This window comes from Bombyx mandarina, chromosome 19 (genome assembly GCF_030267445.1).
Source record: "Bombyx mandarina strain Sakado chromosome 19, ASM3026744v2".
In the NCBI taxonomy this organism is placed as follows: Eukaryota; Metazoa; Arthropoda; class Insecta; order Lepidoptera; family Bombycidae; genus Bombyx; species Bombyx mandarina.
In genome coordinates this window covers 2,957,092-2,984,372 of record NC_143225.1, presented here as the reverse complement: position 1 = coordinate 2,984,372, position 27,281 = coordinate 2,957,092, and the positions used below count along the sequence as shown (strand labels likewise).

General features: G+C 36.9%; 2 protein-coding genes across 16 annotated transcripts in view; one reads left to right on the top strand and one right to left on the bottom strand.

Annotated features, from left to right (window-relative positions):
- The window catches only part of Trpm (transient receptor potential cation channel, subfamily M), a 274,349-nt gene that overhangs the window by 95,723 nt on the left and 151,345 nt on the right, over positions 1 to 27,281 (top strand). The window lies entirely within an intron of this gene.
- Positions 18,232 to 25,749, bottom strand: LOC114239280 (allergen Tha p 1-like). Of its 2 annotated transcripts, XM_028169418.2 has the most exons (3): positions 25,646 to 25,749; positions 23,341 to 23,533; positions 18,232 to 18,744 (listed from the first exon to the last, which is right to left on the bottom strand). In XM_028169418.2, the coding sequence occupies exons 2-3, from the start codon at positions 23,522 to 23,524 to the stop codon at positions 18,554 to 18,556; spliced, it is 375 nt and encodes a 124-aa protein (XP_028025219.1). In that variant the 5' UTR covers positions 23,525 to 23,533; positions 25,646 to 25,749; the 3' UTR covers positions 18,232 to 18,553. The 2 variants fall into 2 exon arrangements, with proteins under 2 accessions (XP_028025219.1, XP_089591381.1); XM_089735255.1 differs by lacking the exon at positions 25,646 to 25,749 and having other exon boundaries at positions 23,341 to 23,608.

The window sequence follows — 27,281 nt, the reverse complement described above, 5'->3', positions numbered from 1 at the left end:
ATGTTTATTTTCTAAATACAAAAGTTTAGGTCTTTTATTTATCGATTGAGGCACTACGAAGTCTGCCGGGTCAACTAGTGTTGAATAAAAAAATTTGATTTGATTTGTAGTCCAACGCACGATGATGCGTCCAAAAATGGAATTCACCCGAAAATAGCGCCCAAAACCCCCACCCTAACGACCTGTGACCGCTAACAGGTCTATTAGAAGGGCCGCCTTTGTGTAACGGTCCGCTTGGTTTGGTGAAAGGCCTGATGTCAGGATAAATATATGCAGTGCCTTTGGTATCCGAAGCGTTGGGCGTCCATTTCATTACGGACAATGCTTTATCTCCGAGCTTGAGTGGATTACAGCGATGAGGAATTACCTGTTTTACAATATATATATATATTTTTTTATTGTGCTATGTACGGTGTAATTATTAGGACTATTTAATGAATCATAGTCTGTTCACTGTATTGTTACGCCGGTAAGAGTAACGCCATCTATCGCCGAATATCCGAACGAATATCGAAGGATCTAGTAGCAACTAGAACGCCCTAGAAGTACAACGCCATCTATTATCAGATCGCGGAAATACAATCCTAGAGATGTGTTGAATATTCTCGATAATTGTAGGGATGAGGTTTCGGCTATAAAAGCGTTGTAGAGATTGCACGCAGTCAGTCAGTAATCGGAACTACTCGAAGCGAAACAGCGAACGGATCACCTGAAGCGAAGCGGAACAAGCGAATTGAGTGTTTTAAAGTGTGTAAGTGTTCTAAGTGCTGAATACAGTTTTTAGTTGTACTTTGGTGAAATTTTATTTATCCCGAACCCCAGCGCGTATCACTATAATAATACGAATTGTCCTGGCGTGCAACCTCTTTGACTAGACATAGACTGAGAGAAAGACTTCATATGATAATTCGAAAAGAAACAAAATAAAAATGAATAAAGACGACCGTGCACTGGCAGTGGGCATTTTACTTTTTTTTTTACCAACTTAAGCTGGTAGTCTTTAGAGCAAGGATGAACAACAGGCGGCCCGCAAAGCATTTCTAAAATTGAATTTATTTTATGGATTTCTCGTTTCTGTTCATTTTTCTGTTCTTTTCTTGTTTGTTTTTATGTTTCATTAAAATTTGTATATGAACTCTTAACTTTTTACTTTACTTAACAGAATATTTAACAGGAATAGAGTAAACAAAATTTACATTCCATTCGCTAATGACGTCTGCTCTGTGATCAACGTGCCTGCTTGGTTCAAGATGACAGGTCAACGTGTGATCTAAGCGGTCAAGCGTGATGCGTTTTGTAAGTTAGTTTTGCACCTAGGTTTTTTTTGGTCACATAAATTTTCAAACTTTGAACACATTATAAAAATTATAATTAAAAAACATGTGCCTGCACAGGTTAACGAACTGTTTTTAGCTTTGCGGAGTATATAGATACTATAATGCCAATGTCGCCACTCACTTTTGGATGTGAGAGAATAATAATAAAAAATCTTTCATCAATTTATAGGTGAAATTTCGATGAACTTGAAATATAAAAAGAAAACACTCAAAGAGAAAAATGATTTAAAAAAAACCACGTACCTGATATGAATATGGTGTATTTAAAATTATGATTCAGAACAATTCTCGTAACTCTGGCGATCCGCTGAAATCAAAATAGATTGAAACATTCAATTGGAGTATCGTTCGAAACATGTTTTTGTAACCAGACTATGTTGAGTTCAACTAAATGCTATTTTCCATGAAGTCTATTCTAAGATAGACGTGTAATGATAGGTCTGTGTTGGTTGGACTATTTGTCTTCAATTAAGTATGTTTCGATATTAGAAATATGTCGATTGATTTCTGTAGTAAAATGATTATACTTACAAAAAAAATCACGACAATCTTTTTTTAAATATCAGTAGTATACATGTTATAATCACAATGTGGTAATGGCATAATGGTATTGTTATGCCGGTAAGAGTAACGCCATCTATCGCCGAATAGTCTAACGAATATCGAAGGATCTAGTAGCATCTAGAGCGCGCGAGAAGTACAACGCCATCTATGGTCAGTCAAAGCAAACCAAAAGTATGGTAACCTCTTGCTCTGACTTTAACAATGCCCGTAACCGGCCCGCCTATTTGGTGGGGCAGCCGTTGTATTGAAAAATGAGACTTCGAACTCATGTTTCAAGGTGGGTGGCGATATTTACGTTGTGGATGTCCACGGGCTCTGGTGACCATTAATAACACCTGGGGGGCCGTGATCTCAACCACTCATCTTAGCGACTCATCTTCTTATTCTTAATTTTTCTCTTCCATTCTTTTCTATCAACCGGTATCTCAACACTCACTCCTCCCTCTCCCTCATATCGTCATTCATGCACACCATCCATGTTTTCTTCGTTCTTCCCCCTCTATCTTGCACTACCATTTCCATACATCTCCTAGTCATATGCATCTTCTCTCTACGCATCTAATGTCCCCATCAGTCATCTTAGCGACTAAAAATAAAAATAAAAACTGGGTACGACCACTTCACAATGCATTGGTCTCACTCTACGAGCTGCGTTCATCACCAATAAAAATGTCAAATAAGAAACAATATTGGATGAAAAATACAATATCGAATGTAACAACAACTTTCATTATCGAAATTCTTTGAGTTAGATCTATTTTATCACGCGAAAGCGAGATAAGAGACGTTTGACGCAACGAAGAAAGAGACGGTAGAACTAAATTTACGAAGCCATGTTATTTATTAGAGTACGCGTGTTTGAATCGAGAATCAATGATTCGTGATTCTCATGTCAGGAACACAGAGTTTAATAAACATACGCCTTAAACGCAATGCTTTATTTGGATATAAAAAAAAAAATAGAATTATTCATTAAATTTTAATACGTCCCTGCCTCTTTGTTATTATTATTATTAATTATACTTTATTTCAGTTTTTTTTAAAACCATAACATTTTGTTAGTAAGGATTACTTATTATCAATGTTAGTAACTTGATATCTAACACATAACTATCAGACATAATTATACATCACTAGCTGACCCGGCAGACTTCGTAGTGCCTCAATCGATAAATAAAAGACCTAAACTTTAGTATAAAATAAACTTAAAACAAACAAAAGGAATCCGTCCGACGCGGGACACATCAAAGGAAAAACAAATTTGTTATTATTATTGAATTCCGAGCACTTTCATATTTATCTACCTTTTAAACCTTCTCTGGACTTCAACAAATAATTCAAGACCAAAATTAGCTAAATCGGTCCAGCTGTTCTCGAGTTTTAACGAGAATAACGAACAGCAATTCATTTATATATATATATATTTATAGATAGATTTAGACAAATAATATTCTTAGCGCTGATACCAAATTCTCTGAATTACTATAAAGAATTTCTATCGAATATTGTCACGAACTTCAGTAATTTCAAGAAAACACTTTAGCAAAACATCTCATACACAGTTTCTAGATAAAAGCGTTAGTTAATTTAAAATCGTGAACCCTAAAAAAGAATCGAATAACAATTTTTTCGTTCTTCCAACAAAAAAACGTATTATATTCGAAAATTAATTCAAACAGAAAAGCGTAAATCAATTTTATCACAAACAACATAAAGGCTATTGTATTTTTTCTTTCTCGCTGCATAAGACCTTTCGTTGTAACGATGCTATCATCTAAAGGTGAATGTATTTTGTCTTTGAATGGAAACTTTTAATGGGGTATATCGGTGTTTCCAGACAAGAAAAAAAAAGGCTAAAAGGAAAAACTACTAATGAGTTCTCGTTAAATGTAGCGAAAGTCGAACGCAAAGGGATCCAGAGATAGAATTTAGGAGCATCATAATGTTTCATTTTATTTTATTTTTATATATTGCTTAGATGGGTGGACGAGCTCACAGCCCACCTGGTGTTAAGTGGTTACTGGAGCCCATAGACATCTACGACGTAAATGCGGCACCCACCTTGAGATATAAGTTCTAAGGTCTCAAGTATAGTTACAATGGCTGCCCCGCCTTTCAAACCGAAACGCATTACTGCTTCACGGCAGAAATAGGCAAAGTAGTGGTACCTACCCGCGCGGACTCACAAGAGGTCCTACCACCAGTAGAATGTCACTGAGGGCCAATTAATAAGACGCCCCGCGAACTCGTATCGGCATTTGAATCTCGCAAACAAATACTAATTCTTCTAAAGAAATACGTAACCAAATATAAATTCCCGAACGACTTCCACAATAAAAGAATTAGGTTGCGTATTTGCGTCATCAAAATCGCAAAATTAATGCATTCACGAAATTTCTGGTGGCAGTTGGGTGTACAATAAAAGCTTTTTATTCGTACGTTTTCGTTCCGTAAATATGCCGCGAATACAGAAACCTTGAATACGGAAAAGCGCGCTTACAGAGGACATTCGGTTGGATACCTATATATTGGAGTTCTTATAATATATTTTTCTCTTACCAATGGTGCCAATGATCACTACCTAGTCTTGCCATAAATACTGAAACAAAGGAAAAAAAATCAATAATACATAAATATAAAACAATTTAAAGTATAAAAAGCTTATTCGAAGTGGTCTCCATTGGCTGCAATACAGTCCTTTAAACGTTGAGGCCAGTTATCAATAGAAGCACGCACTCTTTCCATCGGTAAATTTTTCACTGCTAATCGTACGGATTGTTTTAGGGACTCCAAATTATCATGGCGTTTAGAGCAAGCCGTACCCTCTAAAACTGACCATAAATCATAATCCAGCGGATTAAGATCGGGAATAGACGACGGCCAGTCTTCAGCTCTAATGAAGTCCGAAACGTTCGTTTCCAACCAAGACTGCGTAGACCGAGCTTTATGTCCTGGTGCCGAGTTTTGCTGGAAGGACCATTCTTGATTATTGAACATGGTGTTGTTAAGGGGCTTCACTACCTTCTCAAGAATGGTATCTTGATACACTTGTGCCAATGTTTTGATATCTTTTTCACAAAAGTATGGCTCAGTCACTCCTTCATAGCTAATACCCCACCAAACCATCACTGAAGTCGGATAGTACCCACGTTGCACTCTGTCGACTAATTGGGAAGCTACCTTAGAGTTTTGAGCATAAATACGGTTATTTTGTTTGTTAAAATGTTGCTCAATTGTACAAATGTTCTCATCCGTAAACTAAATTTTTCTGTGACCTCCCTTTGCGTACCGCTTCAGTAGTTGTTTCGATTTTACCACCCTATTTCTCTTTTAAATTATCAGTTAAATCTTTTAAAATACGCGACATGGTTCTGGGCGCTATCTTCATCTCCCGAGATAAAATCTTTTGCTTTCGGACAGGATTTCTTCTAATTCTTTCCCTTACTGCTTTGACCACATTTTTTTTACGAACACTACGTGGACGGCCAGATCTTTTTCTGTCACAAACAGAGGAGGTCTCATTGCACCTATTAATAGCCCGGTACACAAACATGTTACTAATACCAAGCGTATGGAGAGTTTTAAAAATTGTATTTGGCTCCATACCTACTTTGTGTAATGCAATCACAGCGATTCGGTTCTCTTTATCACCCCACTCAATCGTAATATCGCAAAATATTGTACAATGTATTGGCGCCAAAATGAGAAAACTCAATGAGCAATCATATAAAAATGACAGATTCCAAATTCAAATGTAATATTTTGTTTATTCTTTTTTGTTATTAACAATAAAATCAATGGGAGATGCCGGCAAACGTATCCACAACAATTAGTTCCAAACACAGATAAATGTCTCGTGTCTGCACTCATTGGAACTGAAGCCAGCTAACTCTTAATAAAGGATTCATTAAGCACATCCCGGGTGCGACACTGCGAATAATCGATCCCGAATATTGGGAAGTCAATCTTTTGTCCGATACATTTTGGAAGGCGTTTGAAGTTAAACAATATGACAGGAGCATTTCATGCCTGAAATATGTGTCCCAAAATAGAAACGCTAGTTAAGTTAATAAGCTGCAGTATTCGTAATCTATATATTAATACGTGAAGCAAAAACTTTGTATCCCTTTTGACGAAAATTGCGCGGACGGAGGAGTATGAAATTGTCTTCACCTATAGAGAATATAGAGAAGAAGTGCACAATGCTAATATTTTTTTTAAATAATGAATAAAAGATACATTAAATCAATAAAGAAAACATTACACACATTCCATACCATGTATTTGACGCACACACGCATGCATACTATTTATTGTAAAACTTTTGTTCTTGACGTCTGTTGTCAAATTGAGAATAGATTAAATATTGTTTGTCTTTGTTAATATTTTTTATAGTGTATTCTTGGCGAAATTTGTGATTATAGAAGTATAAAATACAATCATAATAGTGTACAAACTTACAATTCCAATTAATTATAGTCGAATTTCGACTACTGCGGGACCTCTAGTGAGATATTAATCTTCTGCGGTTTTCCCTAGTGGTAGACGTAACTAAAACTAAATACTTTGACGGTTTCAATTCGATATTGTCCATTGGTTTTGTCAAAGCCATACTCTTAGTGTCGGCGAATCTCACAACAGTCGTACGTTACTATTACTACTAAATACTACGAACACTAGTACGAGTAGTACCTACTATTGCTAGTACTACTTACTAGTAATACTATACAGTATTCGTAACGTTGGAAACAATAAAAACGGGAGATTAAGCCGTAAAAGTAATTAAAATTATAAAATTTTAATCATTAGGAAATATAATTTGCGCTGAAAAAATTGCAAGGACTGGTGGTAAACCCCATTAGTGCCAGTATCAATTACTTCCATTTGCCAAATCTCACGGTGATTTAGCAACTATAAGTAGATAAAATTTCGTTACAAAGAAGATCGGTTATAAAAAAACATAACCTTTTTTCCTATTGACAGTCGGTAGACATGCAAGTAGCAAAAGTAGCCGTTGACAAACAGCCCAACCGCAAACGGAACCAAGCGTGAAATGCCAAAAAAAATCCGCCTCCCCTTATTATTACATTATTGTCACGATCGAAACGACCGTGGCCTAAATCGGATCCTAATAAGTTAATTCCTACAAAATTCGTCATCTAACACGCCGGTTTAGATTCAATCTTATCTTGAGCATTTTGAATGGAAATTCTTCAGCTTACATCCGGAAATTTTGGATATTTCGTTGACAATTTTCCAGGTAACATTCAAGGACAGGAAAACAATTCGTAACAAATCGTATAAATCGTTACGTTCTTAAAAAGTATGTTAATTGAGTTTTTGTAGCAAAAATGTAAATATTATTTTTGCGAGTATACAAAATGATTTTCTTTTGTTTATTGTATAGATGGGTAAATGAGCTCACAGCTATCTGGTATAAAGTGGTTAACACGATTAAATTTGTAATATATATATTATTATAGTGTAAGGTGCTAATTTTCCCGGGATAACGGGTGCCTTGTTTCTCTCTGGTCGATAAATTATTAGTACATTTGCAGATCCTTTGGAATGTATTACGTATAACAAACAGTCTTAAGTCTTTTTATTGTTTAATCTAATTACACCTTTGTAAATTAATAATTTCACTTGTTTTTGTTCACTGTTGTCGTTTTCAGTTACCTAAATAACTAATTACTGATGGTATGGCGTTTTGCGTGTGGCATTTTGGTGTTATGAGCCAGCACGGGTGGGCTCACCACCCTGCCTATTTCTGCCGTGAAGCAGTAATGCGTTTCGGTTTTAAGGCTAGGGCAGCCGTTGTACTATTAAAAAAACAGACTTAGAACTCATTTCTGAAAGTAGATGGTGGCATTAACGTCGTTGATGTCTATGGGATCCGGTAACCAGTTGGTAAGGCCAGGTGTCGTGTAATAAAAATCAAACCCGCAAAATTATGATTTGTGTAATTACTGGTGGTAGGACCTCTTGTGAGTCCGCACGGGTAGGTACCACCGCCCCGCCTATTTCTGCCGTGAAGCAGTAGTGCGTTTCGTTTTGAAGGGTGGGACAGCCGTTGTAACTATATTGAAACCTTAGAACTTATATCTCAAGGTGTGTGGCGCATTTACGTTGTAGATGTCTATGGGTTCCAGTAACCACTTAACACCAGGTGGGCTGTGAGCTCGTCTACACATCTAGGCAATAAAAAAAAGGTGGGCTTGAGCTCCTCCATCAATCATGACCATAAAATATATATATAAAAATACATTTGAATTTTTACATATTGGTCTTCAACTCAATACCGCAGACGAACTCTTAAAACTAAACACGTAAAACGAATGAAAAGTCGAATAAATTTAACTCTCTCGATCAAATTGAATTAGTCAACAAAAGAACTGGTCGAATCTAGAGTAACCTTTTCTCTTAATAAGTATCGTGGTCCCAAGACACATTTGCTAAGAACAACCAACAAATTCGAACATAGTTTGTTCATTAGTCTTGTGGTTTGTTATTTACTATCACATTACCGGGAAATTTACGCTCAGAAATAAATAAGTTTTAAAGAAAGAAGCAACAGCAAAAGGAATGACAAATTTACAGGTTGAAGCTTTGAGGATATCAATAAATCCCTAAAAAATTATGTTATAAATAGTACACCCCAGCATACCTTGTTTTTTTGGAGAATTTCTCAAGATGAATCCGTCTGTAAGGAGGCGATAAGACCGCCTATTGTATAAATTATGCTGGACTTATTTTTAATTTTAATGATGATTTCGTTTCCAATAGAGTTTACTTATTCTCTCATTCTACCCATAAAAAATCTTAGGCCATAAAATTTGTCGTATGGCTTCCCAGTTGACAAACTTAAAGTAGAGATCTGAACTCATGTTAATATATATTTAGAAAGATAATTCTTGATAATTTTAGTAACACGTGCTTTATTAGACTGACCCATGAGACTTGAGGTCTTAAAAGCATTGTCCTTATTGTCGAACCCATTACTGCATCGCGACAAAGGCGGCATGATGGTACCTACACAAACCCGATCAGAATTACGCATATTTTTATTATACGATATTAGTCCTTATCCACATCTACCGGTCGCTCAGGTCAACGCACCACCTAGTCGGAGGCCCTCCCACATTATATTTTTGGGGGCGTGAATTTGAAAAGCCGAAGCCCAGGCTCAGTGGTGTAAATTGGGAAAAGCCCATGTTCATCATCGGTAGATGACTATAGGTTGTTAATGTCGACGATGTTGATGAAGATAAAGATGATGATGATGTTATTTCTTCATCGTGGAGGGAGGGAGGAGGGAGGGATCGTGAACACGGGTCTTCCAACATCGGCATAATCACAAAGTTTGATTCGAGTTCACCAGGCGTTTACCCTCTTGGTAGTGACAAGTTCAAACCCAGTTTTCGTTGACTTTAAAAGCAACTGGTTCAAATAAGTTTTAGTTTCAATCTCTGCACCCTACAGGCGAATGAAGGCCATAAAGCTAAAAGAATTAAGCATTAATCAAGACTTAATCAACGGGCTTAACTCAATGTAACTTAAACAGAACATTACGTAAATTAAGTAATTAATTTTTTTTTGTTGTTTGGGATAAAGCAGGCTTCCGTAATTAATCTAAAATTCGTAACGCGAGGAAATTAAGTATGATCCGTTACGTGATAAACCCTTCCTGTTTGTAATATAACGTAAAGTTGGTTTGTTTATTTAGGATAGCCTCGTGTCTTTCGCCACTTATCCCCTGGCGGACATAGGCTCTCCCAATTTACACCACAGCCCACTCTAGGGCTCTCCTCGTCGTACACTTCGCAAGTTATCCCTCCAGTTAGCCGAGGGCGTTCCATATTAGGTTGTTTTTTTTAATGCTTAGTTGCGTGGACGAGCTCACAGCTCACCTGATGTTAAATGGTTACCGGAGCCCATAGACACCTACAACGTAACTAAAAAATAAAAAAATAAGCCACTATGGTTTGTTATTTAGTTCTTTCAAGTTTGATTTGTTTAAGCAAAAATTTAACGTTAAAGGTAGGTTCAATTATTAGTGATGCCAGTGGCTAAGTTATTTTTGTACATATTCTATCCTGTCGCTGACCAGTCTTTTGAAGCGACGATCAGCCAGTCATTAGTCAAACATACGCCCATAATGCTGTTTCAATTTCTTAACGTTATCGAAAACCTTTGAGAACTTATTTGATGATTATCAGTATAGCTAAAAGCACTTACAAATTGTTCTTAGTTAAAACTTATGTTCCTTGATAATACTATCAAAAAGACCTTCCTCGAAACTTGCTCAGTTTCAAACCAGTAACAACAGAAATCAAATTATACTAACGCATCGCAACGCATGAGAAGATCTCTCACCGAGCAGCTGAGATAGCTTGGTAGATTGACGACTTGAATGTTATTGTTTGGATCATGTATACATTCTATTTTAAAAATGTTGTTACCGAAATTCAGGCATCTGTCAAATACATTATGTTCTGTGATAACTATCCGAAAGATATGTCGGAGAAGCCACAATTATTAACACTCTGGTAAGGGCGAATGGGGAGATCGAGCTAAGAGAAAAATTGAGTACACCAATCACGTTTGTTGTCTTAGAACAATTTAGAAATCTTCTCTTGACGTTAGCAAATGAAAACGAATGACAGTACTTAGGACGGGGGCACCGCTCTTCAAGAAGGCTGGTTGGTAAGTGTGATGGCGTCTACGCGCCTCCATCGGCTAGGCTCTGTCGTAGCACGAAGTTAGCCGAGATCCGACGATACCGCGATCGTGCTGCCATCTCTCGGGAACCGTGCTGCGTTTCGTTTAGATACCAAACTAATGCCCGTCTCCGGCATATTTATGTATGTAAAAAAGCCACATTACCCGACTTTCGCATTCAAATACTTAATATTTCAAATATCTCAAGCTGTTAATAGGAAAATAATACGACTTTTTCCGGATAAAAGCCGGCAGCGTCGAGTTCAGTGTTCCGTGCTTGATTTTAGTTATTTAGTGGCACGCAACACAGTGTGTTTGACCTTTGATTATTACTGTAAATCATTTTTAAGTATTCACTTTTTAGTTTAACGATCCAATTAAGGTCACTTTATGAATGCATTCCTATTTTATTGATGTTTAAAATGATCATAGTCGACTTGAATTTGCAGCGTCAAAGCAACGAGTAAGTTTTAGCTTTGAATTAGAAATGACGCTGTCACTGCTATTTCAAATGTTCTCGTTTTTTGGCTTATTTACCTTAGAGCGTGGTAGATAGCACAATATTCATATGGCATGAATAACAACACCTTTGGCGTCCGCGACCACGAAAAACTGAGGTCAAGTCTGTGAAGTATTCGTAATGTCGGCAATGACATGACAATAAAAAAATAATAGAATAAACCGTAAAAGTGGTAATGATTATGGTATTCAACTGGTATGGTAGACAGCGGCTCGGCCCTGCTCCGGAATACAAGGACAATAAAATAAATAATAGTTTAAAAAACTAAAAAACACGTTTTATATAAACTTCAACTAAAAAATAGAAAATAAATTTTAATAAATTTAAATTGAAAATAGTGTAAAAAAAAATTATTTTTATCGTTAAAAAAAAGCGTCGGGTGCTTTTAAAGATATTATTGAAATAATGGTTCTTCTACTCATATCTGTCAGAAAAATATTTATAACTATTAATTATAAATATTTTTCTCTCCTCTATAAATCTACAAAGTTTGAATGAAATCTGGCCGTTTAAAGTGGGTCAAAATCGCGTCTAAAGGAGTCAGTTACAAACATACATACAAGTGAAGCTAATATAAAGCGTGTAAAAAAGTCGTGCACTGTAAACCAAACCAAGTCTTAAGGTCAAGATCCGTACTCGCTCAACAATATAAGGTACCGGACGCACATGCATTCCTTTATAACTTTCATTGTTTTTCAGACGATTATATTTTGCGGGTACACTTAAAAAAAGAGGTTTCTAGAATAGTAGATTAATCGGCAAGTGGCGCGCGGGTAGTCTCAAACAAAAACAAATTTACGATGGTGGCAAGTTCGTAGCAATTCAGTGATCTTGAATAAAAAACAAATACAAACCGTAATCCTAAGTAAAATTATTTTAACCCGGATAATACAAGCTCTGGACAAGAAGACATTTGGCAGTTTTTTTGCTCTTTTCAACCGGTTTTTATCTACATAAAGGCTTTTTGTTTGAATCCGTTTTTATTTTTCGATGTAAAAGAAAAGGGTTGTGTTTGCTTTCGTCAGTACTTTTGAACAAACTCTTTTGTGTGCCTTGAAATGTTACATTCTGTTCAGGATTCGAGTTCAAAAAATGTTACATTCGACATTTAGGAAGTCAAATGTTCCCTAGTGATTTGACCCGTCGTCATATTAGTGTATGGATAATGAATATATCTTAAACATGCAAATATAATTTGGGTATAGTAATTAAATACTATTCTACTTTCGAATTTTTCGCTTTGAAAATATTGGTAGGTAGTAGAAAATTATAAATAACATAACACAATTATTAATTAAAAATTTTTGTACTATCCCCTGATGTGTTACAGACTGAGATATTCATAATTTTACTTTATTCTTCTTTATATTTCCTACCTCATTGCTGGTAGCGTAATGGGTTTTTCCAGCTACTCACGGATCGGTGGATGGGCTCACGGGCTCAACCTGAGAGAATTGCTAACACTGCTAGCCAGAGTAGTGATTCTACGCTATAGGAACTGCTGCAAAGTTCCGTCGACCCTACCCTTCGAACCGAAACGCATTAATGCTTCACGGCGGAAATAGGCGGGGTGGTAGTACCTACCCGTGCGGACTCCCAAGAGGTCCTACCACCAGTGATAACACCACCTTCAAGCACAGGACCCGGGATATTGAAGAAAACACTGACTTTTAAACTTTTATTCTTCAATCGATTTGTTTCTACTCTAAGTAGTCCTCTCTCGCACTCCACAGAATATAATAATGTAAAACAACTTAAGATTTCATACGAACTAAATCTGCATTATGATAAGGAAAGTGGAAATAACCCGCCTTGAAACGAACTTTCCAAGCGAAAGTCGCTGCGCTCGTAATGATGAACAATATATAAAAGTAGTAACAAAAAAAAAAAACTAATCTATAAATAAATGACTGAAACTGAAAGTAGAATTTCATTATTTTTTTAAAAATCAAACTCGTAATTAACATTTTCTATGTTCAGTATTGTAAAACCTATTATTATCTTCACCGATTTCTCCGTCATTTGTGAACCGACTTTCATTAATTTACTAGCTGACCCGGCAGACTTGGTAGTGCCACAATCGATAAATAAAAGACCTAAACTTTTGTATAAAATAAACTTAAAACTAACCAAAAGAAATCCGTCCGACGGGGGACACATCAAAGGAAAAACAAAATTGTTATATTTTTTTTAATTCCGATAATTTTCATATTTATCTACCTTTTAAATCTTCTCAGGACTTCCACAAATAATACAAGACCAAAATTAGCCTTCTCGACTTTTAGCGAGACTAACGAACCGCAATTCATTTATATATATATATATATAGATTACTCAGATGGGTTGAAGAGCTCACGGCCCACCGGGTGTTAAGAGGTCACTGGAGCTGATACACGTCAACAACGTAAATGCCTCTACCCACTTTGAGTCATGAGGTCGACTTGAAAATTTTGCCGAGGGTGTAAGAAAGGCTACCCTAAAACCAAACCAAACCCGGAACCAAACTTGAGCTAAGAACTACAGGGTAACCTGACGTCATCAAATCAAGCAACATTAACGTTAAGGGTGAAACGAGCAACACAAAAAAAACACACACACAACACACGCACACACACATATAACCTAATAATATTCATACACGAAACTTAATTATGAAATTACGTGTCACATGATTTCACATTTCAACGCGAAACAAAGGCGCGGCTTTCTTGATATAATTACTTGAAAACGAGGAAACGACAACTTGTTGTTGGAAATATTTTGTTGGATTTGATATTATGGGCTCGCGTGCTTACCATACGCGTAACTCGTATTAAATTTAAAGGTAAACCTTTGAAGGTTTTCTGCGACTGTGATATAAAGTGGTGAGTCCTCGAACAGTTAAAGACGAGCTTGGCCCAGCGCCGGCAAAATGCTTGCCCTCTAAACGATTACAAGAGGATGACCGAACTTTGCTTGTTTTTATTTATTTATAAATCGTGTTTTTTTTAAATTATATTTAAATACGAATTACATATTGATATTATATAAAATTATTTGTTATTTTCTTTCAATAAAAAAAAGGTTATATTTAAGTTGATTATCGATAAAGTTGATTATCGCCCCCGAAATCCCTGTAAACTAAATTTTATGAAAATCGTTAGAGCCGTTTCCGAGATTCAGATTATATATGTATTTAAATGCGAGAATTGCTCGTTTAAAGATATAAGATTTAACACCAACAAAAAAAACGGAATTTTACGTAAAACATAAATTCTGTTTGAGTATACGCTAACTGTCAGAAGTGTAGCTTAACACATGAGATCAATTCTAAAACGTCTGCTGTTTGTTGAAAAAATGCACCCGAGACATATAATAATAATAAATGCTGTCATAACTAACGGCTTAAAACAGCGTCAACCAATTTTTTCCCGCGGGTGTCGTAAAAGCAACCAAAAGAGTCACCGGAAAATGGGCAGCAGCATTCTCTGAAACACTAGCGGTTTTTTTTTCCCTACCTATGCTGATAGCCTTGAGAGGCTATTTCAGCTTCACCCAAACGTGTAGGTGAGCTCATGGGGTTCAAACCGGAGTGTTGCTAACACTGGCCCTAGCAAGAGCAGTGCTTCGCAGAATCTACCACCGGATCGGAAACGCGACCCACTGAGAAGATCCGGCGAGAAACTCAGTGGGCAATCTACTGCGATCTGTTAAAAGCGAGAAGACCGAAATCTTTTTAAAACAGATTTATTTTACGCTACAAAATAATAGTTTTAATGAATGATCGGGAAATAGTGAGGAAAATCGGTAAACGTCTCCCTTCGATGAATATCTGATTCGAACTGAGTCTAGTATGTTTTTATGGAACCATAATAGGGCTTATGATGAGTAGGTTTCATACGGGCTAGGGTTGTAACAGTTAAGCGCAATTAAATAGTGGTCTTGTAAGCTGCCATCGCAGTTTGCAATCTACTGTTTGATGTGTTTAGAATCTGAACTAATTACGAAGACGCTATATAATTCTAACAAATACGGTATCTAATAACGGTATCTCAGACACCCTAGAAACGTCACGAACCAATTCTATAAAATATACTACAGGTTGAGAAGTAATTCGGTTTTCGAGCACAAAATATATGTGGAAAATTTACCAAACCGCAAATCGATAATTTCCCTTTTTATATTTCTTTGTAGAATGTACTATATAAAATATATAATACATAAGTAATGTTAAAACAACACAAAATATTTACTAACAAACAATATGAACAAATCAAACAGGATGTAATTGTTAATTAATCGTTGCCAGAAATAATAACACAGTTAATACCCAATTTCATTTTGTTTTAATTGTATTAAAAACAACAAGAAAATTCCGAGCGCTAGAGTTCGAGAACGTTCTAGAACAAACAATAAATAATTTACCCGTTAATTACCATTTAAATCTCGAGCGCGCTGATCTGTCAAGAGAATTTCAGCTTTAAATACAGAGGTGGAAAGTTTTGTTTTCGTTTAAGACGTTTGTTATTCGCTAATGTAATCAAAAAAGAATTGTTATTTACCGAGAATCGTGCTTTTAACGAATCGAGGAGATTGTTTGATATTAACAAAACAACGACAACAAATCTCATTCCTTGTATTGAAGACAAATGGAAATTTAGTTTTTAAACTAAGGTCGTAAGGCTCCGAATTGAACAGTAACATTTTTTTTTTAATTTTCATTGAATACTTTTCCAGTTTTTATTATGGAAATTATTTTTTTCAACATATTTAATTAGGACCATAGGCCAGAAATCGATATTTGCTATTATTGTTCGAATTTTTTATTATTTTTTTATTGTTTAGATAGGTGGACGAGCTCACAGTCCACCTGGTGTTAAGTGGTTACTGGAGCCCATAGACATCCACAACGTAAATGCGCCACCCATCTTGAGATATAAGTTCTAAGGTCTCAAGTAAGTTACAACGGCTGCCCCACTCTTCAAACCGAAATTAATGAACGAAATTATTGCTTCACGGCAGAAATAGGCAGGGTGTTGGTACCCACCCGCGCGAACTCACAAGAGGTCCTACCACCAGTAATTACGCAAATTATAATTTTACGGGTTTCATTTTTATTACACGATGTTATTCCTTCACCGTGGAGATCAATCGTGAACATTTGTCGAGTACGTATTTCATTAGAAAAATTGGTACCCGCCTGAGATTCGAACACCAGTGCATCGCTCAACACGAATGCACCAGACGTCTTATCTGTTAGGCCACGACGACTTCAAATTGATCAACGAGCTCATGGTCCAACCGGAGGTTTTGGTTATGCTGACTGCCTGCCTATTGCGATTATTATGAACTCCACCACTGATCCGAGAGGTTGAAGTCACAAATTTAATTTTTATCTCAAGTATTGCGTGTTTATAGTATTTCCTTTAGTTTTCGCGTGTCGGATACACAATTAAAACTATTTTCACGGCTTAATCGAGCCGTTTTGATGCTGTCGTTATATTAATTCACACGTTTATAATACTTCACAGTTTTCCTGGTCACGAAACGGGGTCAGTCTTGCGTGTTATTAAAGAAAGTCTTCCATAATTGACGAACAGGTTTATTAATTTATTTTTATACTGATGGCAGGGAGTGTTAGAAGTCCGACATGTCCTTCTTCAAACGAGGCTTACGGAGAGTATTTAACGGTCAGCGGCGGCTTGGCTCTGCCCCTGGCATTGCTGAAGTCCATGGGCGGCGGTAACCACTCACCATCAGATGGAACGTATGATCGTCTGTCTATACGGCAATAAAAAAAACTCAAGTCATCTCTTAGAAACATCTTTTTCGTCGTTAGTGGTTCTTTCCGCTTCCCATCAACCAAGCCCCTGGGTCGGTTGGAAAATCCCGCCCGATACTTCCTAATTACTTCTTCTGCGACTTTTGTAGGAGTACCAAAAGGTCGATCGTATACTTTTCAATATGCTAATGTCACCATCAGGTGGGCCGTTTGCAATAGAGTATGTTTATAATTTGTACTGAATAAGTGTATCGAAAAATAAATTATTAAATAGATTCTTTATGAGTATCGTGAAAGAAAAACATGTTGTTATAAATACAAAGTGTTCTGAAATAGCTTTTGATATGGTAAGTGTATGTGTATGTGCCGTCGCTTCGAACCATCGAGTTCTAGGGGCAACACCAAACACGTAGGTATTAAAAAGAGGGTAGACGGATTGGTTTGCTTTTTTAACATCCTACCCGCAGTTCGGTCGTAATTAAAACGTTTCTAATAAAGTCATTAAAACCAGAACCCACTAAACAAAAGTGTTTAAATTAAATATACGCATTTTTTATTTATTGTAACAAATAAGAAGGTAACAAAAAAACGAATAAAATATTTAATAAAAATAAATCAAGCACCCTTAAACAAATGGAGTAATATGAAAGAAAAAAACTCGATCGAATTAAATAAATGAATGAATAAATGAAAAAATAACAATTATAAATTCTAAAGAAAATTCATTAAATTATTTGAAATAAATTAATTAAAGCTATCTCAATTACACGAAACAATGGCCTAAAATAGCTTTGAATGTAAACAAAGATGTTCGCCTTAGTATATAACACTAGTATATACGCTCTGGTCGGACCATTGTTTTGAAAAATATATTTCCTATCACTACTGGTAGGCAGCGGCTTGGCTCTGCCCCTGGCATTGCTGAAGTCCATGGGCGACGGTAACCACTCACCATCAGGTGGGCCGTATGCCCGACTGCCTACAAGGGCAATAAAAAAAAAAAACTGCGCCACCTGTAGCATGTTTATGGTACTATAACAAGAACCTTCCCCAAAACGCCAAACAATAACTGTCGCAAATTTCAAATCACAATCGAAAGACGAAGATACAAACGTAAAATTAAATTTACATACAAAACGATATTCATAATTCAATGTACAAATAGAGATCTCAAGCAGACGAAAAAAACGATATTTTTTTAAACCTAAAATGAAATTGAAGAAATATATGAATAATATCGATTATTCTTTACAAGACAAGTAATTTTATTATCTGTACATACATATAAGAGAGAGAAAGATAAAATAGGCAAGTATCCTTTTCACCGCTTTTGTCTGACATTTCTCCTTAACTTTTTTGTTTTGTCAATATATTTATAGATATATATCGACCAGATTTTCAGAGTTATCAATAACTTTTTTATTCGGCCTTCTGTTTTAACAAACAAAATAAAGATGAATTTAAATCTTCAGGCGTCAGTGATTAAGGTCGAATTTCGGACACTGGTCAAAATTTAAATGTGGAAATAAAAGAACTTGAAACGACAGTACCACACCGTACTAATAACAAATGTACCTAACAATAAACAGTTTCCATACATTTCGTGATGCGTTTCGTCGTGTTAGCATAAATCGAATTGTTTTAGATCAACTATGCTTTGATTGTTCGCAGTTCTTTCTCGTATTTCCCGGTGTAAACACGTTTCGGGTCATACATGTCGACCAAACGATCCCAATACCCCGGCTCACTGTCGATTAGGTGCTTGATCACCCTCCGTATCCCCTTACGTTGGGCTCCGGTACATTTTGTGCAGCCAGTTTGAAGCGCATCCGTAATGTGAGCTGAAAAGATGAAAATTCCATAATTAACGCGTGCTTAGTTCAATTTAAACAATTTTTCTGTCCTCCTCCTGCTTCAGTCGATCGCTCATTGTTGAGCGTCGTGATGCTCCCGCCTGTGACCTTTTTTAGTAATTTGTAGCCACTTTTGTCGGTCAGTGGGACAGTAAAGTGCTTGGCTCAGTGTCATGTCCAGATACTCAGACACTTGATCACTCCATCTTTTTCGGCTCCGACCTCTGGATCGTCTTCCATCCACTTTACCCGTCACTATGAGTCTCTCTTCTCCTCTTTTTTCTGTAATATGTACGTAATCGGTATGTGCCTTAATTGGCTCAGGAAACTTGTGTAATTTTTTTTTTTTTTATTGCCTAGATTGGTGGACAAGCTCACAGCCCACCTGGTGTTAAGTGGTTACTGGAGCCCATAGATATCTACAACGCAAATGAGCCACCCACCTTGAGATATAAGTTCTAAGGTCTCAGTATAGTTACAACGGCTACCCCACCCTTCAAACCGAAAGGCATTACTGCTTCACGGCAGAAATAGGCAGGGCGGTGGTACCTACCCGTGCGGACTCACACTACCACCAGTGATTATGCAAATTATAATTTTGCGGGTTTGATTTTTATTACACGATGTTATTCCTTCACCGTGGAAGTCAGTCGTGAACATTTGTTAAGTACGTATTTCATTCGAAAAATTGGTACCCGCCTGCAGGATTCGAACACCGGTGCATCGCAACAACGAATGCACCGGACGTCTTATCCTTTAGGCCACGACGACTTCAAAATGTTAATGAACATAGTGGTTTCAAGTAGGGATGATAAAGCGGTGTTAGGGTAGCGATGTTAAAAACACGTGTGGCACTCGGGGACTGCCGCGGTGAAGCTATTGCATAGCATTTTTTTATCAATGCAATTATAATTAGACAATAATAAGCTAATATTAAAACAATAATAAAATAAACCACGCTATATTTATAAACGTTAACAAAAGCAAAACATTAATTGTCCCTTTCACACTCATAAGCTAGACCGCGCGAGAGAGAGATGGGCAGACTTTTCATGATGCGCATACAGTGCGACGTCACGCCGCGCACTCATTCACAAACACTACACAAACGGAACGTGTGAATGTGTTGAACGCGAGTTACATGGTAGGCGGAGTGGGGGTTGTTAGGTTTTATTTTCGTTACGGGATTTCTTGATTCGGTCGCCGCGCTCAAAGCTCGCGATAAAAGCTATGCAATAGCTAATAAGCAGATGACGAAGGCTGCTACCGTGCAGATGTTCGAATCCCGCAGGCAAGTACCAATGCTAAAGTAATACGTACTTAACTTAAATGTTCACGATTGATTTTGAGATAAAGTTCTAAGGTCTCAGTTTTTACAGTAAGGAAATGAAGATGAAGGAATAACATCGTATAATAAAAAACAAACCCGTAAAAATTTAAATTTGCATAATTACCGGTGGCAGATTGCCTTGTAAGCCAGCCTGCAAGGGTAGGTACCACCACCCTGCCTATATATATATTTCTGACGTGAAGCAAAAATACGTTTCGGTTTGAATGCTTAGGCAGCCGTTGGATTGTAAAAATGGAGATCTTAGAATTAATGTCTCAAGGTGGATAGCGGCATTTACGTTGTAGATAACTATGGGCTCTTAACACCAGGTGGGCTGTGAGATCGTCTACCCCATCTTTTTCTTTTTTTTATTTATTTCCTTTGTATGCAGACGAGCGTACGGCCCACCTGATGGTAAGTGGTTACCGTCGCCCATGGACTTCAGCAATGCCAGGAGCAGAGCCAAGCCGCTGCCTACTGCTTAATACTCTCCACAAGCCTCGTTTGAAGAAGGACATATCATAGCGCTCGGGAAACACCGTGGAGGGGAGCTCATTCTATAGCCGGATGGTACGTGGCAAAAAAGACCTCTGGAAACGCCCTGTGGATGACCGCAGTGGCTCCAGGTAGTATGGATGAACTCTACTCCGGTGGCGGGCGGTGCGATGTTAAAAATGAGACGTTGGTATCATCTCGACAATTCCTCAGAGCACTCCCCATGGAACATACGGTACAAAATACAGAGGGAACCGAAGTCCCTCCGCAGACCCAGAAGCACCAAACGATCCGAGAGAATGGGATTATCGACAATCCGAACGGCCCTCTTCTGTATGGAGTCAAATGGAAGAAGCTGGTATTTGGTAGCCCGGCCCAGAGATGGGAGCAGTAGTCCACGCGAGGCTGGAATTGTGCTTTATAGAGCAAAAGTCTTTGTCCAGGCGTGAAGTACCGCTTCGCTCTGTTGAGGAATCCCAGCATTTTGGACGCCAACTTGGCTTTGCCTTCCAAATGACTCCGAAATTGGACATCGCCCGAAATGTCGACCCCAAGTATCCCGATCTAAGCAATAAAAAAAGCGAAGGGGTTATAAATAGCGAAACATTATATCGGATTTACATGTAAATAGTTTTAATAACATCGAATCTTCGTGATTAGAATAATATTTTAATTAACTGCTAAAAATAATTAAAACGAAATATTAAGTATCTATGATATTTTAAGTCGTCGTGGCCTAAAGGATAAGACATCCGATGCATTCGTATCTAGCGATGCACCGGTGTTCGAATTCCGCAGGCGAGTGCCAATTTTTCTGATGAAATATTATACGTACTTAGGAAATGTTCACGAATGACTTCCACGGTGATGGAATAACATCGTATAATAAAAATGAAAACCCGCAAAATTATAATTTGCGTAATTACTGATGGTAGGACGTCTTGTGTCGCACGGGTAGGTACCACCGCCCTGCCTATTTTTGCCGTGAAGCAGTAATGTGTTTCGGTTTGAAAGGAGGAGCCGTTGTAACTATGCTGAGACCTTAGAACTCTTATCTCAAGGTGGGTGGTGGAATTTACGTTATAGATGTCTATAGGCTCGGGAACCGTTTAACCCCAGGTGGGCTGTGAGCTCGTCCACACATTTAAGCAATAAAAAAAAACCAATGATCAGACCGTTAAGTGCGCGGTATGCTTGTTTATCTATATAGGAAATTAATAAAAATGAAAATTATATTTTGTGCTGGAAAAGATTACTGGGAAATTCGCACCGACCTCCGACTGTTTATCTATAATATAGGTATATTATTATAGTATACTAGCTGTACCCGTCCGCTTCGCTGGGTATTTAAAATTAACATTATTATTTCTCACCCCCATAAAGATTCTCATAATTAACGCCCCCGCAACTGGTGTAGGGAATCCAACACTCATATAAATATTAGCCTATCCATTAAGTACATGTATTTTCTACATGGATACCAAGATTCAAGTCAATCGGATGCATGGTTCAGTAGTTATAACGGAACATCCGTAAAAACCACTGTGGATTTATATATTAGTATAGATTCATTGCTATCTTGATATAGAAGATTAAGGTTGTCCCATTCCTTAAACTTAAAAGGTTTAAAGAAAGGTAAGGTAAGGTTGCCTCACTCTTTAAACTAGATGGCGTCACCGCTTTTAGGCAGAAATTTAAGTTTTATTCTTTAGTAATGCGAGCTCACAATATTCCATACCCTAGTAAATTATGAATTATTTTAATAATGGAATTATTCTTAAAATTAATATAAACTCAAGTGAAAGTTAATACAAATTATTGAAAATGTATTCAAATGAATCTCAATTGAATATCGTAAAAGTTTAACCAATATATTTTTCTCAATAAGAATAATTCAAACAATCTTTCGCAGGATTTTGTTACCTCATTATTTTTCCAATATCTGATGGTCCTAATATAAATTGTTACGCTTATATGAGTGCGTGCGCTTACAATCTAATGGGAATGTTGTTTTTTCATTGGCATTCCCAAATTCGAAGCATTCTTTTGTTTTAGTGGGGCTACAAATAATTAATTTATTTTAGGGCATGAATTCTTATAGGCAGCTAGATTTCCCACTCCGTTTTGTAACGCGTGGGTATTCTTAGTACCTTAGCTGTAGAATCAAAATTAGCTTATGGTCTTTTGAGAGGCTTAATGACAAAGGGAAGATCTTCCACCGAACGGGTGATATTGCTCGGTAGACCGACGATCCGAATGTTGTTGTTCGGAACTTGTATATATGCAAGCTTATCTTGAAAATGTCGTAAGCGAGATTCAAGCATGTGTCAAGTATCTTGTTTTGTATGATAGCTACCGCCACAGTCTTTCAAATGGTTCAAACTGTTTCCACACCAAACTTCATCAAAATTGGTTAAGTGGTTTGGCGTGAGTACTACAGAAAGACAGATCAGAATTTTTTATCGACTTTTACCGTTTTCAATTTCGAATAACCATTTATTATTAATAAAACTTTAAAACGCGGCTGTGAATACGCAAGGATGTTGATTATCGTAACTGCCAGCCGAACTCAAAGCTGTTGACATTCAATTTTTAAATTAAAATCTTACACTAATTTCAGCGCTATAATAATACACTAAAACTGAAATCTAGAGTAAGAAGTCTTTAAAGCACTATTTTAGTAGTAGCAAGTCCAAAGAACGATCCTTGATTTCTCTGAAAATAACTATAACTAAATCGATGTGTCTATGAAATCTTACATTTCAACTCCTTCCCTTCCGCGGTGCACTTTCCTTCTTCCAAGACGCACTTGATGTATGCCGTCAACAATCTCTTGTTGCCCAGGATCTCGGCAACGTTGATGTTGTCGTATCTGTCGGAGTAGGATCCAGCCTGGATTGCAATAGCAAGCGATAATAGGACGGCGGTCACTAGGAATTTCATAGTGATAATCTGAAAGAAGGCTTAATTTTAAATATTGCTACGCTGGTAAGAGTAACGCCATCTATCGCTGAATATCCGAAACGAATATCAATGGAACTAGTAACATCGAGAACGCTCGAGACGTACAACGCCATCTTTTTTATTTTATTTTTATTGCTCAGATGGGTGGGCGAGTTCACAGCCCACCTGGTGTTAAGTGGTTACTGGAGCCCATAGACATTAACAACGCCACCCACCTTGAGATATAAGTTCCAAGGTCTCAAGTATACGAGTAGTTATAACGTCTGCCCCACCCTTCAAACCAAAACGCATTACGGATTTACGGCAGAAATAGGCAGGCGGTGGTGCCTACCCATGCGGTCACAAGAGGTCTTACCACTAGTAATTACGCAAATCATATTTATTGAAATATTAAACTATACGTTTAAAATTGTAGTTCACGTCTCGATCGCATGTCTGTCGAATAAATCAAAATTGAAATATCATTAAGCTGCTTTTATACTTCGATATAAAATGTTTAATGATTTGTATTTACGTTTTAATATTAAGGGTTAACTTTGTCTTGAATATATTTATTACCTACACAATAAATTCCGTATATTTATAGTCAAAATTCAATTTACATAGCAAAGGCAGAAGACATTAACTAATTTAAATACAATATTTATGAGACGAAAATGTATAGGCGCGCGTGAGGCGTTTGAGTTTTTTGTAACATTAGCGTGATTCATTTTAAATTATAATGCAATCTTTCTTTTTCAGGTAAGTCGTTCAATGTCTTTTGAGTGAAGACTTTTATGATGTGCTTAAGTGAGTATTTAACTTTTAGTACCTGCTTCTTTTAAATTACAATACATTGAATGAATTGAATTGAATTTTTAAAAATCAAACCAAGGTAATGTTTTATTTTTACATTTTATTTATGTGTCGTGGAGAACAATTTTTTTTTTTTTTTTTTTTATTTTTTTTTATTGCCTTTGTAGGCAGACTGGCATACGGCCCACCTGATGGTGAGTGGTTACCGTCGCCCATGGACTTCAGCAATGCCAGGGGCAGAGCCAAGCCGCTGCCTACCGCTTAATACTCTCCATAAGCCTCGTTTGAAGAAGGACATGTCATAGCGCTCGGGAAACACCGTGGAGGGGAGCTCATTCCATAGCCGGATGGTACGTGGCAAAAAAGATCTCTGGAAACGCACTGTGGATGACCGCAGTGGCTCCAGGTAGTATGGATGAACTCTACTCCGGTGGCGGGCGGTGCGATGGTAAAAACGAGATGCTGGTATCATCTCGAACAATTCCTCAGAGCACTCCCCATGGAACATACGGTACAAAATACAGAGGGAACCGAAGTCCCTCCGCAGACCCAGAGGATTTATTTATTTTGACACGATTATTATTTCGATTGCTATTTAAATAATAAGTGTTTTGATTAAAATAAAAAAAAAGTAGGGTACACTAGTAGTAGGGGGGTAGTAATTAACTAAAGTTTTCGCGATAGTGACATTAAAAAATAAATTCATGATCAAACATAAAATTAATTGCCTAGTATAGTTGTTAAGCTGTAGCTACTTGGGCTAGGAACTACGATGACCTTTAATACCTAGCTAGATTTGGCAACATAAATAAATCTGGAGACATTACATTTTCACTGAACAATTGACGAATCAAATCGCTCATCTGTGACTATCGTTCTCTTCTTCACTGTAGTGTTCGTATCTAATTGGTGGAAAAGGTAGATAAACAAAAATATTCCTGCAGATAACAGGTTTAAAATATCTGTACATAAGTTTCGGTGCACCGGGATGCTTTAAGAAGAAATTATAAAATCTATACTAATATATAAATCTACAGTGGTTTTTACGGATGTTCCGTTATAACTACTGAACCATCCAATTGACTTGAAACTTGTTATCCATGTAGAAAATACACGTACTTAATGAATAGGCTAATATTTATATGAGTGTTGGACTCCCTACACCAGTTGCGGGGGCCTTAATGATCAGAATCTTTGTGGGGGTGAGAAATAATAATGTTAATCTTAAATGCCCAGCGAAGCGGACTGGTACAGCTAGTAATATATAAAATTTTAATTTAATATCTAATAACAAAGAGAACTTACTGAGTTTTCCAATTTCTCGCTCAATTACACCGACTGTGCTACGTTGGATGCAATGGAAGTTTTAAAATCGAACGTCCGATATCGATATCTCGATAGAACTGTCCCCAGATCCGAGATTTCATACTATTTATATTATTCAAAGATCCTTGCAGAAGTTTTCATTGAAAGTGCTGCTATGAATTGTTCAATGGGTTTTCCTTATGAAATGAAATGCATCAAACAACAATTAAGAAACAATTATGAGTCAACGATAATGCCTTTGGAAATCAATGTCCAACTCATCATTGCGTCATACTGTAAGATTTTGTCTAAAATGTAGTCGCATCGCTTTAGACCATCACGACTTATCAGTATTGGCTTGTTAAGTAAAACCAAATGAGCTTATATAGAGAAACTTTTTGGAACGAATTTCCTTATGGGACGATGCGGAGGGGTACCCTAACCTGGAAAAAAGTCCGTAACGTAAGATTTTTATTAGTAATGCACACAGTGTACGACTTAACTTTGTAATAACGTATAAAAAATTACATATTTTTTTATGATTCATTGACCACGATCTCAGAGTTTTCGTTTGCGAAATACACTAACTCTTATGCAAACAACCGTGAATGAAGTGTACCAAAATAAGTTCGCACGTTACCGAATGACCGTGGGTTGATGCAAAACCTCCAGTTTTATTTTCTTTATACCTCGAATAGAACTTAAAATTTATATTTTTATAATAAGGAACTTCGTCAGTATCCGGTGTCCCACGACACAACGCATCTGTTTATTATCTCATAAGAGCGATTTCTTAAGAATTGAGAAAATCTTTGTTATAATTTCCTTACAAAGGGTATTTTTGTTACAAAGATCCACAGTAGAGGTGGCTATTTAAAGTAACACGAGCAGGCTTATTTGTGTACGCAGGAAATTGTACAAGCTATTTAATAAGGATGCACAAAGAGAATTGAAAACGTCAGTGTTCTGAAGTTTGAATATTCATGCGCCGTAAAAGAACGAGCACGTGAGCTACTACATAAAAAGGAAGCTTATAATATCTTTATATATACTTAGTCTGGCCATAAATACTGTTACAAATAAAAATAAACAAAATATTTCATTTGAATTTGGAATCTGTCATTTTTATATGATTTCTCATTGAGTTTTCTCATTTTGGCGCCAATACATTGTACAATATTTTGCGATATTAAAATGGAGTGGGGTGATAAAGAGAACCGAATCGCTGTGATTGGATTACACAAAGTAGGTATGGAGCCAAATGCAATTTTTAAAACTCTCCATACGCTTGGTATTAGTAAAATGTTTGTGTACTGGGTTATTAATAGGCGCAATGAGACCTCCTCTGTTTGTGACAGAAAAGATCTGGCCGTCCACGTAGTGTTCGTACGAAAAAGGTGGTCAAAGCAGTAAGGGAAAGAATTCGAAGAAATCCTGTCCGATAGCAAAAGATTTTATCTCGGGAGATGAAGATAGCACCTAGAACCATGTCGCGTATTTTAAAAGATGACTTAGGACTTGCAGCCTATAAGAGACGTACTGGTCATTTCTTAACTGATAATTTAAAAGAGAATAGGGTGGTAAAATCGAAACAACTACTGAAGCGGTACGCAAAGGGAGGTCATAGAAAAATTTT